The 16,791-nt window shown below is 42.3% G+C and overlaps 1 protein-coding gene across 4 annotated transcripts in view; it reads right to left on the bottom strand.

Moving 5' to 3' along the window:
* Window positions 1–16,487, bottom strand: part of EFCAB6 (EF-hand calcium binding domain 6) — a 113,520-nt gene extending 97,033 nt beyond the window's left edge. The window contains exons 1-5 of one of the 4 annotated variants that reach the window (XM_073650009.1): window positions 16,379–16,487; window positions 14,777–14,933; window positions 10,753–10,973; window positions 9,545–9,636; window positions 7,746–7,812 (exon numbers count right to left, since the gene is read on the bottom strand). In XM_073650009.1, coding sequence (XP_073506110.1) covers window positions 7,746–7,812; window positions 9,545–9,636; window positions 10,753–10,973; window positions 14,777–14,906 — 510 coding nt within the window. In that variant the 5' untranslated portion in view covers window positions 14,907–14,933; window positions 16,379–16,487. Of the gene's footprint in view, window positions 1–7,745; window positions 7,813–9,544; window positions 9,637–10,752; window positions 10,974–14,776; window positions 14,934–16,286 lie in introns of all 4 variants that reach the window. The other 3 variants (XM_073650008.1, XM_073650010.1, XM_073650011.1) reach the window with 3 other exon arrangements.
* Between the last annotated feature and the right edge of the window lie 304 nt (window positions 16,488–16,791).

Here is a 16,791-nt window from a genome sequence, read left to right as displayed (position 1 = left end):
TTTTGGTAGACCTTGTCCGTGTGAACTGCCGTACTAGTGAGGTGTTAATGCCTGTATATGCATAATTACCAGGGAAGCGAAAATAACAACTACTATGTCCGCCAACATTAAAACCATAAGGTGATGACTATGAATGGTGACATTCAAAACTTAGCCCATGTAGATTATCCCTGTATGGTGACACCACTGTGTGCATGATTCCAAACACTGGTCTTCAGATTTCTGGGGGTTGTAGTCAACACCTAGGAAATTTGTCTACTGGATTCAGGGAGGTCTCCCCTTTATCTTCTGGATGTTCCAGGAGAGCTGGCAAGTATGCTCGATTCCTGTGCACTGTATGGCAGTTTTAAGGAGAACCTATCACTTGCCATAAATATGTATTTTTTTTTAATCTGGTATAAATGCTGCCGTTCTTCTGAATCCGGTGTTGTTTTTCTTTTCTTCCTGCGCCCCATCGTTCCTGAGATATAGCCTCTTCTTCCCTAGGCTTTTTATCCAAACAGGTGTGTTCCTATCCCGTAAAGCGTTGTGGACCACGCCCTCTTGGCTAACAAGACTAGATTTATAGAAAGGAGAAGAAGAGGCCATATCTCAGAAACGGAGAGGAGAAAAAAAAGAAAAGCATCGCCGGATTCAGAGAACAGAGGCATTTACACCAGGTAAAAAAATAAAGTCATATAGCAAGTGTCAGGTCCTCTTTAAAATAGCTACTGTTATGGGATTTTCTCTTTCCTCCTTCCAAAAAAAAAGCGGAGAAACCTTAACAGATTTGCATACAGTCTTAAATCATTGATACCAATACACCATACTTAAAAATGTTTAGGAACTGATCATATGGGTGGTGTACATAACCAGACCATGCAACCTTCATGACCATTTCTTACCCAGGATGCCAGGGCTTCTTCTGAAGACGAAACATCTTGCTCAGGAAACCTGGAAGCACTGCTTTCTGGGAGGTTTCGCAAGTTTTTCTTCCCTTTTTCAGGTGGTGTATGGGGAGAATTGGAAAGTATATAATATTGAGACATCTTGTCACGGGAGTGTCAGGTTTGACAGACAGTCATACAGGGTCGGGCTTTAGTAGGTCACTGCGTTTGGCCTTGCAAACATCTTCCTGATCCTTTCATGATCCCTCTCACTTTAGGACCCAGCGGTGATCCTCACCTTGCTTGGGGATTATACCTTTAGGACCCAGCGGTGATGCTCACCTTCTGTTGCTAATTAGCACACCCTTGCTGTATCCTTAAATACACTCAGTTTCTCCAGAGAGTTGCTGGCTGATAGAATGTTCTGATTCTATTCAGGCCTGGAATTCTAGTAGTCGACTAGAATGTTCTTGGAGTTCCTTTGTGGATTGTTGCCTTTTTCTCTCCGGTGTTGAGTTTAAGCTAAGATTATTCTCTTGTTTGTTTCCCTTGTGTGTACTGTAGTTTGCAGTGGGGCTGACTACTGCTCACCCCTCCCCCTCCCTACCTAGGGCCTAGCTTTAGGGTTAGCTAGGGCCAGGTTTCCTGCTCGGTGCTGGGGGCATAACCTATATAGGGTTCATAGGGGAGTCAGGGTTTGTCGTTTGAGCTGTTTAGGGGTCTCCACTCCCCCTTTCCCAACTAGTAGGGCACCCTTCCATTTTCTTCTCGTTATACGCTGGGTTCTCCCCATACCCAGCATGATGCAGCTCCTCCAGCTGAAGAAGAAAGGCTTAGCTCGGATTAATTCCTCATTCCCCAATGGGACTCCCATAGGTTTGAGAAAGGAATTGTAGCAAGGATTACAGAGAATGGTGATGAGTGGTGCCCCATTTTGCCCTTGCATGGTAGGATGAATAGGCGGATGGGTGATTCAGCAGACAGGCATGTAGATGGTTAATAATTGCCGTATAATATACAAGCCATTGGCATATATTCCAGACAGACCCTCCAGCTTCTCCCGCAGCCGTTCCTCATACGCTGGCAGCACTCGGGTGACCCTGTTTATCACGCTCGGCGTTCTTCTCCCTCTCCCCGATAGCGTTTTATTTATAATGTCTGTATAATTTTTGCGGAGACGTGATTAAAGTCAATAATTTACAAAAGACTTTTATTACGAGCGAGCAGAGTCGTTCATCGCTTCTCCAGACCCCACCGGCAGTGAAGGGATTACCTGATGTACAATAAGCAGTTGTCTTTTTATCATCCCTCTGACAAACACGAGATCGGGCCGGGACGTCGTAATACTCGACAGCGCCATCGAGGGGCAAAACACTCGTAAATCAGGGAAGAGTTGGCAATTATGAACCACATGTAATTTTCTAATATTTTCACTCCTCAGACTAAGAAAAGCGGGGAGTCTGGACTAGAAATGACGGAAGACGCCGGTAAGAAACTATCCTGCGGAGAAGAAACAGAGCGGAGATGTTATATGGTCTGTAATATGTCTATCATCTCGCTATTTGCCCCCTAAGAGGGTACATAGCATGGACTGACACTGACGACACCATGGAGGTATCATCCTCACTGGAAACCAATGGAAGAGCTAACGGGCAGAGGACACCCTATGTAAGACCATGATAGAGGCGCGGTTACAAGATCAGGACCTCGGAGCTTCAAGGTACACATCCGAGGAAGTGAGATGTCAACGTCGGAGAGTCATTCAAGAGGGGGATACTGGCGTGACTGCTAGAGGCAAAAATGGCAGTGGCCTTTTTGATGGGCACTTGTTCTACAAAAGAGCCCCCTATATTAATATCAGACCTCCAAGAAGATCTTATATCAGAACCCTATTTTACCATCAGGCCCCAGACCAGGCCCCTATTTTACCATCAGTCCCCAGACCAGTCCCCTATTTTACCATCAGTCCCCAGAACAGTTCCCTATTTTACCATCAGTCCCCAGAATAGTCCCCTATTTTACCATCAGAGCCCAAACCAGGCCCCTATTTTACCATCAGGTCCCAGACTAGGTCCCTGTTTTACCATCAGGTCCCAGAACAGTCCCCTATTTCACCATCAGAGGCCAGAACAGTCCCCTATTTCACCATCAGAGCCCAGAACAGTCCCCTATTTCACCATCAGAGCCCAGAACAGTCCCCTATTTCACCATCAGAGCCCAGAACAGTCCCCTATTTCACCATCAGAGCCCAGAACAGTCCCCTATTTCACCATCAGAGCCCAAACCAGGTCACTATTTTACCATCAGTCCTCAGAACAGTCCCCTATTTTACCATCAGGTCCAGGACCAGGTCCCTATTTTACCATCAGGTCCCAGAACAGTCCCCTATTTCACCATCAGAGCCGAAGCCAGGTCCCTATTTTACTATCAGGTCCCAGACAAGGCCCCCATTTTACCATCAGGCCCCAAACCAGGCCCCTATTTTACCATCAGTCCCCAGACCAGGCCCCATATTTTACCATCAGTCCCCAGAACAGTACCCTATTTCACCATCAGAGCCCAGACCATGCCCCTATTTTACCATCAGGCCCCAGACCAGGTCCCTATTTTAGAATCAGGTCCCAGACAAGGCCCCTATTTTACCATAAAACCGCAGACCAGGACCTATTTTACAATCACATCAGGACCCAGGAAAGGCCCCTATTTTACCATCAGTCGCCAGACCAGGCCCCTATTTTACCATTAGGCCCCAGACCAGGCCCCTATTTTTCCATCAGGCCCCAGACCAGGCCCCTATTTTACCATCAGGCCCAAGACCAGGCCCCTATTTCACCATCAGGCCCAAGACCAGGCTCCCCAAGCCTTCCCATCATTCTGGTACAGGTTTATCTTAGTTTCATCTGCCCAAAGAATGCTTTTCCAGAACTGGGTGGCTTCTTCAGATGTTTTTTTTGGCAAAGTCTAATTTGGCCTTCTGATTTTTAAGACTGATTAATGGTTTGCACCTTGTGGTGAATCCTCTGTATTTGCTCTCATGAAGTCTTCTCTTTATGATACCTAGACACTGAAACACCGACTTCCTGGAGTGTATTCTTCACTTGGGTGGATGTTGTGAAGGGGTTTTTCTTCCCCTCTCGAATGATTCTGCAATCATCCACCACTGTTGTCTTCTGTGGACTTCCAGGCGGCCTTTTACAGTTCCCGAGCTCTTTTTTTTTTGCAGAAGATACCAAACTGTTGATTTGGCCACTCCTAATATCCCTGCTAGCTCTCTGATGGATTTCTTCTTGTTTTTCAGCCTAATTATGGTCCGTTTCGCTTCCATTGAGAGTTCTTTTGATCAAATTTTGTGGGTTCACAGCAACAGATTCCAAATGCAAATGCCACACCTGGAATCAGCTCCAGACCTTTTACTTGCTTAATTGATGATGGATTAACGAGGGAATAACCCATGCAGCCCAATAAAGAGCTTCTGAGCTAACTGTCCAATTACTTTTGGTCCTTTTAAAAAGAGGCAGCTACATATTGAAGAGCTGTAATTCCTAAACCCTTACTCCAATTAGGATGTGAAGACCCTCAAATTAAAGCTGAAAGTCTGAACTATAAGCCCAAATTGGTTATATAATTCTATCTTAAATATGTTTTGGTAAACAGCTAAAATGCCAAAACTTGTGTCACTGTCCAAATATTTCTGGACCTAACTGTATATATACACACACAGACACACACTAATTAGTAATATACAGCGATCATGTCGATCACAATTTTTTTCCAAACCTCAACCAAAAGCAACAGCGCCATCTATGAGGCAGTATGAAGTATTGCACTCTGCTCTAATACCCAGCTAATTGAGATTATTTCATGCCTGTGTATCAGTATCGGCAGGCGGCTACGCAAGATATATTAACTAGTTAAATCTTGAAAGAAAAAAAAAAAAAAGATCTGTAGGGTACAACAAGATCAGGCAAATTGTAACGAGGTGCCTCTAATTACTAAGCAATTAGCTCATTCCAATTAACCTAGATTTTAATTATCACCACCGCTAACCCGAAAACCTGAGGGCGTACGTATAGCATGGTAAGATACGAGGATGTGCGAATTGAGTGACTGTCTGGCTCTATGAGGAAGACATTAATCTTTATTTTCTCTATTATATATGTCTTTATCCCAATACATTAGCTTATGTAGATGTTATGGGAACCCAAAATACGGGATACATTTCTGATCACTTAGGTCAGGGCTGGGGCCCATCCAATTTTCGGCTGATGACACGGTCTCCGGAGCTCACTCCATACAGCGTGGGTGCCGGCTGTGTTATACAGCCAGGACCTGAGTCTAACGGCTGTGGATGGAGCTCCGATTGCAGCAGTTTAACCCCTTAAATGCCACTGTCAACAGCATTTTAAGACGGTGGGATTGCAGGGGAGTTTTCCCTTCAGACGTCCATAAGCTCCTCCAGAACCCGGGCCGACTAAAGTACCTTGTTTCTACTCCTAACCTGTATATACTCTGTATTGATAATCATGCAGAGGCTCATACAAAGCGATCAAAAGATCGCAGGCTCATGTCTAAGGGGGACCAATTAAAAAAAAAAAAAATTATATATATATATATATATATATATATATATATATATAAAAATACATATCATTCCCTTTTTTCCAGAACAAAATAATAAGAATAAAATATAAAATAATAAAATCTAGAAAATAAAATATAATATAAAAAAATATATATATATAAAAAAAATCCCTTTTTTTCTGGAAAAAAAAATAACAAAAAGAAAACAAAATAAAATATAAAATAATAAAATCTAGAAACTAAATAAAATGTAATATAATTTTTTTTTTTGTTACAAAAAAAACTAAAAATGCACATCATTCCCCTTTTCCCAGAACGAAATAATAAAAAAACAATAAAATAAAATATAAAGTGATAAAATCTAGAAAATAAAATATAATACAATATAAAAAAAAATCTAAAAATGCACATAATTCCCTTTTTTTGCACTAAATAATAAAAATAAAACAAAACAAAATCTAAAATAATATAATAAAATCTTGAAACAAAAATAATTACATATATATATATATATATATATATATATATATATATATATACACACACATACATACACACACATAAAATAATGAAAAATGTATATACTTGGTGTCGCCGCATTCAATATAATGTATATATATATATAAAAAAAGAATAATAATATAAAAATAATATTAAAAAAAATGATAAACTTGGTGTTGTAACTGTACGAAGTAATAACATAGCAGGATAATTATCCCATATGGTGTAAGACAAATAAAAAAAAATCAAAATGACTGTATCTATATTTTTTTGTCACTTCACCTCCCAAAAAAAAGCGGTCATATTGTTATATGGATCCCAAAATGGTGATAATAAAAAATACAACTCGCCTGCAAAAACAAGCCACAATTCTACAACTCTATTGACCATAAAAATAATAAAAATAATAGGTTTTATCAGGCGAAAATAAAAAAAAATCGAAAGCAGAGAGGGGCCCCCAGCCTTGGTTTTAGTGCTGGGACCCCCAGCTGAAGTACCCCACCAGGATAGCTCGGCTGTTCTAACAGGACTCTTCAGAGTCCATTCTCAGTAGCGGTGGTGGTCCCAGAGGTCGGACCCCGAGTGATCAACATTTCTCCTGTGGATAGGGACCTACCTTATCTAAAGAAGAGGGCCCCATCTTACGCCAAAGGGGCATCAAGAGTTAATAGATCGGTTTCTCGCCTTATAGGAATTACTGACGACAGGTAATGTGTTACCTGCTAGTGAGATAACACTCCAGGAGCCGCAGGAGGCTGAGCCAGATGTCTCCTCTCCCTTCACACCTGCTACCCATTTTCATTAAAAAAAATGTGACAGTGTAAAAATGTATGCCAGATAAAATATAATTAACTCTATCAAAGCCAGTCATCCTAATCCAAAAGGCGCCTTAGTTTAGATCCTAGAGACGAGTCGACAGGTCCCTCTTTATTAGTCAAAGGTCTTTACACCATTATGCGTTTTACTTGTAATACCAATCCTCACCACTTGGTGTGCTGTTCAGAACAAACCAGCACAAACAGCTTTCTTTCAGGAGACATGGAGCACAACGCACCACCTAGTGGTCAAAAGAGGTAGTGCAATGGGAAAAAAAAGCATAGGGGTAAAATAAAAAAAAAAATAAACCTTCCCCCAAAGCTAAATTAATTAAGGAGATATCAACGTATGAAGTCACTTTTTGGTGTAAATGATGATAAATTTAATTTGCCTGTCACACTCTTTCCCGGAGTTGGGTGTAAAAATGCCAATTTTTTTCTGCGATTTGTACAAAAATTTGATGAAAACTGTCAAAACCGGCTTTAGGAATGTTTTTCATAAAGTGACAGTATATCGCCATTATTTGGCGGGGGTCTGATCTCTGACACCCCCACGGATCCTAGAAAGCAATGGGTCGCAGAGCCTTTTGAGCACTGCTGAATCTTACCCTGCACAGTGGCTGGGGAAACTCTAACACAGCTCCATTCATATAGAGCCTCCAGCACAATGTGCAGGGAAAGACAACGGCCATTCATTAAAGGGGTATTCCCTGATCTATAGGACCTTTCGGACCCCCACCAATACAGAAAGTAAAGAGTCAACTTGCGTAGCACCTATTCTCCTTCTAAGTCTTCCCTTAACAGCGCCTCCCTTGGACTTGTGGCTCTGAAGAAAACTGCATTTCCTTGAATGAAACTATGCTGCAGAACTGTGCGGAGAAACCCAATGGAGGGCCCCCTTTATTTTCAAAATCTGTGCGGTCCCAGAGGTCAGACCCCCACCACTGATCATGTTTTTAAGATGGGAATAGTAATGTGTTACCATTTGCTTCAGTCGGGTTTCCAGCTCGTTCAGAGTCATTACTTGGTTTGCTTGAGAACAGCTCAACCTGAAAAAAATACAAGATGAAACAACCATAAATCGAGAGGTCAGAGTATTTTATGAGTAGGGTCACGTGTAGTGGTCGGCGTGCGACCGAAGTGACGACATAATACAGCTGTGTCCTGAAGTGAACCATTAATATTCAAATCCAACTTTCTATCTAAATACACCAGCTATGTTATTGGCGTACTCGCATCTTCATTTTTCACGAGCGCACTGCTCCTCTGCCTCCAGACTTCATGTTTGCCAGTAGGAGCGGTGCGCTCCCGATGAGTGACAGTTCTGACCAGCAGCATTTTCACACTGAGGATCCCAACTTTGTCTCTGCCGCACCAAAGCCGGCCACATCCAGTGATCCCGCCATCTCTATAGTAAAAAGCTTGTAAACGCTGCGCTCCTTGACTAAGAAACCGGCCTCCTCTTATAGACTGCAGAAGTGGCCGGTATCGTTGGCAAAAAAAAAAGCATTAAACTATAAAATTAGAAATCCCTCCATTCTTGAGAACATAGAGGATTTTTAATAAAAGGTAAATTGCACAAAAACTGTTCATTTTTTTAGAAGCACTTTTTTAATTTGACCTATTTAACCATATGAGACGACCCCTTTTAATACCACCTCAAAATGTACGGCGGGGGCTTTACTGTGACTTTTTGCGGTTAATTTGCGATTGTCATGAAGGTCTTGTGAGAATCACAAGAATTTCAACCATGTCGGAAGTTGACGCGACTTTCGAGGTCACGTGACGTTATCCGGCCAGTGTTACTTGACGGCAATACCGTGTCACAGCCTCAATGCTACCGTCCTAGTCAAGAACACCGGCGTTGTGTTATGGTGGGAGTAATGGACTAATTTGGTGGCTCGTGGGAAACCGCATATTGTTAAGGAGCCGTGGAGCGGTGTGGGATTCCACAACCAAGGATTTCAGGACCAACTTTTGCTAAAAACGAGGATCCTTTTTTGGGGGGTGTTGGCATTGGAGTTACTTTTGTTAATATTTTTCTAGAAACTATGATCCTTTTTTTTGGAGGGTTGGCATTGGAGTTACTTTTGTTAATAGGTGATAATTAGAAAAATCACCCACTCTTAGGGTATCTCCAGACTGGTGATAAGTACACTTTAAAGGGGTATTCCGGTAATGAGAAATTATCACATCTAGTTCGATGGGGGTCCGATGACTGAGACCTGCACGCACCAGAATAAATTCTCCATTCAAGCGCGGTGAAGAAGTCCTATATTCTGGTGATCGGTGGGGGGCTCAGAAGTCATAGTCCTCCAATCTAGAACCTATTATCTATCTATCCTTTAAGTTCAGGGTTAAAGGTGAAGCCCCCCTGCTCTGAGTTCCCGTGGGTAACACATGTAAGAAAAAGTCAGACCCCAGATTAGACTATATACGGTCCCTCCTCGCTCCTGGCTCTTGTGCTGCAACCCACGACAAAAAAAAATGGTTATCTGTTGACGTGTCTGTAGTTTTGGCCGTACCATGGACAGCTCCTGATCTACAACTGTTTGCCGTATACACAAACCCAGGAACGTTGCTATGTTTCCGCGTTTCTTCATGTGTCACCACCTGCGGACGACTTTACACACGAGGCAGCAGGAGGTGAACCGGAAGAGAGGAAGCTTTCTATTGATTCAATGGTGACGGAGGACGATGTGATTATTAGTCTTGTGTTTGATCCTTCTTTTGTTCCCGCATTGTACGGTCTTTGGTTGTGTTCCATGTGTTACTACCCACCTTCTCTTCACCTGGGATCCGCAGGTGCCAACTCGGAGGAATTGTGCCAGAAACTCGAGATATGGGATTGCGCCATTGTCAAGGACCAGAATCTGAGGACAGAAGATCACGAGATGTTGAAGGAAATAACCCTAATTCTGTTTCATGGCTCAAAGCTTGGGTGATGATGTGAGGTTAATTGATGGTTGTTGGACCCCCATGGCCATCAAATCTTGTAAAACTATGAGATTGCCCTTGTTTTAGTTTTTCCTTACGGACCTCAACAGCTTAAAGGGGTTGTCCCGTAAACAACATCGTCAATTATCCATGGGTATGTATGTACCACCCATGGCAGCAGACCATGTGACCAATATGGAGCCCATAAGAAGCGTGTCTTGTTGCCACCTACCTGGCGTCCGCCCATTCCTCCCGACATGGGAGGATTTGTATGGCGCGGGCTCACGCACAGAGCCTGCTCCATACACGGCAGCTGCCGGCTGTTTTACAATGCAGACACCCACCGGCAATGGCTATGTATGGAGTTAGCAATGATGGCAACCCCTTAGATGCAAGAAGAAGAGCGACCATGGCATTTAAGTGGTTAGACGGGATGGAGAGGTCCTCAGTCCTCCACCCCATTGGGCCCTGGATCCCAATTGAAAATGGGGACCCCAATTCGGACCTTATGCCCCTGATATGATCACTAGAGGTCCACCACTTGGACTCTCACCACTCACAAGAAAGGGAGTGTAAATAAACCAGTACTGAGCATGTGCGACGACTGATTCAACCACTGTCTATATGAGTGGTGGTCGCACATGCTCAGTACCTCTCCATTTACACAGGGGACTTTGGGACCTCTGTTCTCAGATTTGGTGGTCCTCTCCGTAGCCGGATCACCAGCGATCATACATTTTTCACCTATCCTGTAAACAGAGGATATATATTATTTTTTGCACAAACTCTTTAATGACCAGGAATATTCAGGCCTTACCGACAAACTAATTTTTTTAATTTTACCCTTTTTTGGGGGCAGATTTAAGCCACATTTTATATAGGAGAAAGTTTATACTTTTTTTTTGCCGCGAAAAAAAAATCTGCAATAAATCCATATATGGATTTTGCAACAGATTTTCTTCTCGTTTTACCTTCCCTGTGGAAGTCCCCCAATACATCCACAGTATGAAAACGGGGCAGAAAATAAGTTATATACCGTTATGACAGCTTACCTTTGTCAGTAGTTCCTCGTACTGGGGCTGAGTCAGAGATATGATAAAGTTTTTCAGAATTTGGTACATCTGGCCTTTGGTCACCGTGAATGACTGATCGACATCCAAGACTAGAAATGCATTTTTCAGATCTTCCTGAAGCTCGTTGACCCTTTGGTATAAGATCTTTTCAATGTCTTGTCCTGAGAGTTTGGGATCCGGGACTGAGATGACTGAAGAACCTTCAATAGTAAAAACATTAAAGAAGAAATGGCGGAAAATTAACTTTAAGTGGGGTTGTCCAGTGAAAAAAAGTGATCACCTATCTTCAGGGTACCGCAGCATATAGGTGATTGGTGCTACAGCTGGGTGAAGAAACACTGCTCAAAATAGTCACCTTCACATATTTCAAGCAGCAACCTGTCCAAGTCACACATCAGGATGGTTCGTAGTGTGAAGTTACACAGTGAAAAATGGTCACCTTAATATATTTCAAGCTGCAACCGGTCCTATTCACAAGTCAGGACGGTTCACAGTGTGAAGTAACAGAGCTCAAAATGGTCACCATCACATATTTCAAGCTGCAACCTGTCCTAGTCACAAGTCAGGACGGTTCGCAGTGTGACGTAACAGAGCTCAAAATGGTCACCTTAATATATTTCAAGCAGCAACCTGTCCAAGTCACATGTCAGGATGGTTCGCAGTGTGAAGTAACACAGTGAAAAACGGTCACCTTAACATATTTCAAGCTGCAACCAGTCCTAGTCATAAGTCAGGACGGTTCGCAGTGTGAAGTAACACAGCAAAAAATGGTCACCTTAATATATTTCAAGCGGCAACCGGTCCTATTCACAAGTCAGGACTGTTCGCAGTGTGAAGTAACAGAGCTCAAAATGGTCACCATCACATAATTCAAGCTGCAACCTGTCCTAGTCACAAGTTAGGACGGGTCACTGTGTGAAGAAACACAGAAAAAAAATGGTCACGTTAATATATTTCAAGCTGCAACCTGTCCTAGTCACGTGTCAGGACAGGTCGCAGTGTGAAGAAACACCGCTCAAAATGGTCACCATCACATATTTCAAGCTGCAATCTGTCCTAGTCACATGTCAGGACAGGTCGCAGTGTGAAGAAACACCGCTCAAAATGGTCACCATCACATATTTCAAGCTGCAACCTGTCCTAGTCACGTGTCAGGACGGGGCGCAGTGTGAATAAATACCGCTCGAGACATGTGTCTCAACTGTCAGAGGAGCGGCATGGTGAAAAAACTTACGTGGTCTGCTCAGTCAGCTGAGGGGCATGGCTGGTGCAGAAGAAAAAAAAACTTCTATATTTTTCTCCTGTTCTAGTCCTGCCAGTGTAAAGCTGTCAGACTGATGAGCACATGGAGCAGGATGAGGATAAAAAAGAAGGTTTTTATCACCTGCTGAGTGAGCAGGTATATTTATTCAGGATGCTGCTCCTTTTCTAGTCTCGAGCGGAGTTTCTTCAGGCTATAACCCGTCTGGACACGTGACTAGGACAGGTTGCAGCTCAAAATATGTGATGGCGGCCATTTTTTAGATCTTTTATCACATTCTCAGAAAACCCCTTTAATCCCTTCCCACCAGAGCCATTTTTCCACGTGTTTTCTCCTCCCTTTTATCTTTTCGGTTTCACGTATGGGGGCTTTTTTTTTCTTTTTGCAGGAAGAATTGTAGTTTGGAAAACAGCATTCAATTCCCCATTACAAATGGGTTGAAAAAAAAACAAAAAAAAAATGTAATTCTGTCATTGTTTTGGGGGTTTTGTTTTACACATAACATAAATGTATTTTGTGATATACTTTCTACTTTGTGTTGGTATTTGTGAAGTGTAAAAGGAAATCATACAAGGTTTTCTAATTATTTAAAAATATAAAATATGAAAATTGTGGCGTGTATTTGTACTCAGCCCCCCTGAGTCAATACTTTGTGGGACCACCTTTTGCTGTAATTCCTGCTGCAGTCTTTTGGGGTCTGTCTCTACCAGCTTTGCACATCTAGAGGTGACATTTTGACCCTTCTTTGCACACTCGCTCTCGCTCAGTGAGATTGGATGGAGGCGTCTGTGATCAGTAATTTTCAGGTCTTGTCACAGATTCTCAATGGGATTTCGGTCTGGACTGTGACTGGGCCGTTCACACACATGAATATGCTTTGATCTAAACCATCCATTATAGCTCTGGCAGTATATTTAGGGTCGTTGTCCTGCTGGAAGATGAACCTACGCCCCAGTCTCAAGTCTTTTGCAGCATCTATCAGGTTTTTCTCCAAGATTTCCCTGTATTTAACTCCATCCATCTTCCTATAAACTCTGACCAGCTTCCCTTTCGCTGCTGAAGAAAAGCCTCCCTACAGCATGATGCTGCCTCCACCATGTTTGGCGGTGGGGATGGTGTTTTCAGAGTGACGTGCAGTGTTAGTTTTCGACCGCACATAGCATTTTGCATTTAGCCCAAAAACTTCTACTTTGGTCTCATCTGACCAGAGCACCTTCTTCCACATGCTCACTGTGTCCGCTACAAAATGCAAATTGGACTTCTTATGGCTTGCTTTCAAAAATGGCACTATTCCATAAAGGTCAGATTTGTGGAGCATACGACTAATACTTGTCCTTATTCTCCCGCCTGAGTTGTGGATCTCTGCAGCTCCTCCACAGTGACCAGCTTGGGCTATTTTTCTTATAACCTAACCCCGCTTTACTGTCCTCCACAACTTTATCCCTGACCTGTCTGGTGTGTTCCTTGGTTTCATGGAGCTGTTTGATCTCTAATGTTCTCAAACAAGCCTCTGAGGCCTTCACAGAACAGCTGTAGTTATACTGAGAATAAATTTCACACAGGTGGACTCAATTGACTAATTATGTGACTTCTGGAGGCAACTGGTCACTCAGGATTTTATTTAGGGGTATCAGACTACAGGGGGCCTGAATACAAATGCACGTCACAATGATCAGATTTATATTTTTAAAATATTTAGAAAACCATTTATCATCTACTTTACAATTCACAAATATTTGCTACTTAGTGTTGGTATATCACATAAAATCCAAATACACCCACAAGCTTATATATATATCTCCTCTAGCGGGACCAAAAAAAAATATAATAGAAATTAAAGAAGTTGTATCTACTTTGACATTGATGCCTTAGGGCAGCAATATATGACCATCAATGTATGATTCAATTGAATGGGAGGCGGATGTGCAGTTACAAGCGGCGGCCACTCCAACTTGACGGCCAAGCACTGCAGGTAAGGACTTCCGGCCGGCGGCCGCCGCCACCGATAACTGATCGGCGGGGGTGCCGCGTGCGGGTCCCCGGCCGATCATACATTGACACCCTATCCTACGGATAGGGCATCAATGTCGAAGTAGTGGACAACCCCCTTAAATATTAAAAAATAAGTATTTAGAATGTTTTTTATTCGTTTTTTTTTTACAGTTTTCAATTGTTTTCTGTTATTTTTTAGTCCCCTGGGGATTTGAACCTGCAATCATTTGCTCCGTATTTCATTATCTAGGGAAATTAAATGAGTATTCCCATCTACAAGATCCTTTCTCAATATTTTGTAGGTGTAATATTAAAAATATTGGCAAATACCTTCAATTAGAAATGTAGTATAGTTCTTCTGATTAGCTATGTCGTTTACCATATAGCTTAGTAGCTTAGGTATCCATGGTTACGACCACTCATTTAGTGACAGTTAGTTGTTATTGGTCATAACCATGAATATCTAAGCTAATGCAATGCCCTGCACATGGGGGTAAGTGACAAAGCGAATCAGAAGAACTATACTACATTTCTAATTTGAGGTATTTGCCAATATTGCTATTATTACACCTACTACATATTGGGATAGGATCTTGGACATGGGAATACCCATCGGCTCTCCGCCCCCTTGAGCAGTGATCATGACTAACTTGTAAATCCCCACCATTGGGCTGAGAGTCAAAACATTTCCCCTTGTATTTCCAATCTATTTTAGGAATAGATAAATGATCATGAATCTGTGAAACTTACGAAGAGAAGATCTCACGGACGTGGCACTGCTGCCTCGAGACGTGGTCAGGCACGGGGAAGAACATGGCCGACCGGTGAAGGTGATGCTCCGAGTGAGGGGACGCAGATCAGTAAAATGTCCAGAATTCATGATTTTGGATTCTACGTTTTTTTTCTGCTGGAAGGAAAGTGACAGAAGAAGAAATAAAATCTCGACTGAAGCATTCACAGAAATAATGCAGGAATCATTGCCAAGAAGTAAAGAAAGTAATCGGGAAGGGGTCGCGCGCGACCACCTTTTTCCACCGATCATATTAAGTCTTCATGTGACTCCTGAAACCTCTGCGTGAGTCTGTGATTGACCCCGAGGGGGGCTCATGTCAATCAGGATGAGACCGAAAAATGAAAAGATCACACACCTGCCGGGGAAACTGATAGGACCTTGTCAAAGCACCTGCTTTGCTTCCCTGCAGCCGCCACTAGAGGGAGCTAACTGAACAGGAACTTTTACAGCTCCCACGGAACTAATATTGGGTCTGTCTTCGTAATCTCTTCAGCTCCATCTAGTGGTTGGACAACCCTGTCAAAGTTGGACAACCCTGTCAATCTGTGACACTGGCGTCAATTCAGAAGCCCATCGCCTCCGCCCCACAGTCTCCACCATCTCTGCACTCCTAAGAAGCCTCGCTAGAGACTGGGCATCAGTATTTTAACATTACGCTGCAATACTATAGTATTACATTATAAAGTACATGTGATACATCGCCGGTTCAAGTACCCTAGGTGGCTAAAAAAAGTGAAAAATATTTTTTTAAAAAGTTATTAAAAATATGTAAAAAAATAATAATAAAAAAAAATACTAAAAATAATAATAAATAGAAAATTAATCACTCTCTTTTCCCAGTAGAAAAAAGGGAAATAAAATAATAATAAAACAATCATTGTGTCCATAAAAGACCGATCTATCGAAAAATCTAAAATTATTTAATTGATTTATTAATTATTAATTTATAAGTAATTTTGACCTGTATGGTAAATACCGTAAAGAAAAAAAAAATTGTGAATTTTTTTTTTTCCTTTTGGTCGTTGCACCGACTCAAAAAACGCACTAAAAAGACATCAAAAGTGTCCAAAAATGGTATTTTTTTTACAATTTCACCTCATTTGGAATTTTTTTTCTTCTTATTCAATAAAAAGAATGGCGTCACTCAAAATACAAAAAAAAAAACCCCAAGCCCTCATACGATTATGTCGGCAGAAAAAATATAATACTTAGGGCCCTTTGAAGAAGAGGAAGAAAAAATAAACATGCAAAAAAATAGAAAATGGCAAATGTGAACGCTGCCCTAACGCAAATGGAGCTGGTAAAGTGGAGTAAATTACCACTTAAAGTGATTTCTGGCCACCGCCATGTTGATTCCCAGCAACCAATTACATCACAGCTTCTATCTTTTATTCTGCGCTGAGAAAATAAAAGCTGCAATTTGATTGGTTGCTATGGGAAACCAGCTCAGTGAGTATCACAACCTACCTGGACACCTAATTAAGTGTGGTTGCACGGTACAGAAAGCCGACGTGTCCTATAAGAAGTGCGCAGCCTCTGTATGCGGGTGGGTCACATACCTCAGTCTGTTGTGGGGCTCACACCGGACCTTCAACTTCAATATACTCCGCACCCGGCATCAGTATGTGTTTCCAAGACGCCGTTGCTGTGGGAACGGGCGCCGGACATAGTGATTGGTTAAAAATATCACGTGGGAGAGAATCTGCACATTCCTATTGGTGGAAGGGATTCTGTGACTAGCGAGGGGACGAGAACAGGAGCCGGCGAAGTGATTGGTCTAAAAACGTCACGTGTGAGAAAGAGGCAGAATTTCTATTGGTGGAAGCGTTTCCATGGAGAGAGGGCGGGACATTGGTAATAAATATAAGAGGGAGTGCAGGCAGGGAGGAGAGGAAAACAGTAGCCAAGTCAAGTAGTAACGTGTTATATTATATACTGCGTTACAGCCTCGTGCCCTGATATGGTATACAGT

The sequence above is a fragment of the Phyllobates terribilis genome, unplaced genomic scaffold (genome assembly GCF_046119375.1).
Source record: "Phyllobates terribilis strain yellow unplaced genomic scaffold, ASM4611937v1 Scaffold_10__3_contigs__length_209671492, whole genome shotgun sequence".
NCBI lineage: Eukaryota > Metazoa > Chordata > Amphibia > Anura > Dendrobatidae > Phyllobates > Phyllobates terribilis.
This window is presented reverse-complemented; position numbering and strand designations above follow the sequence as displayed.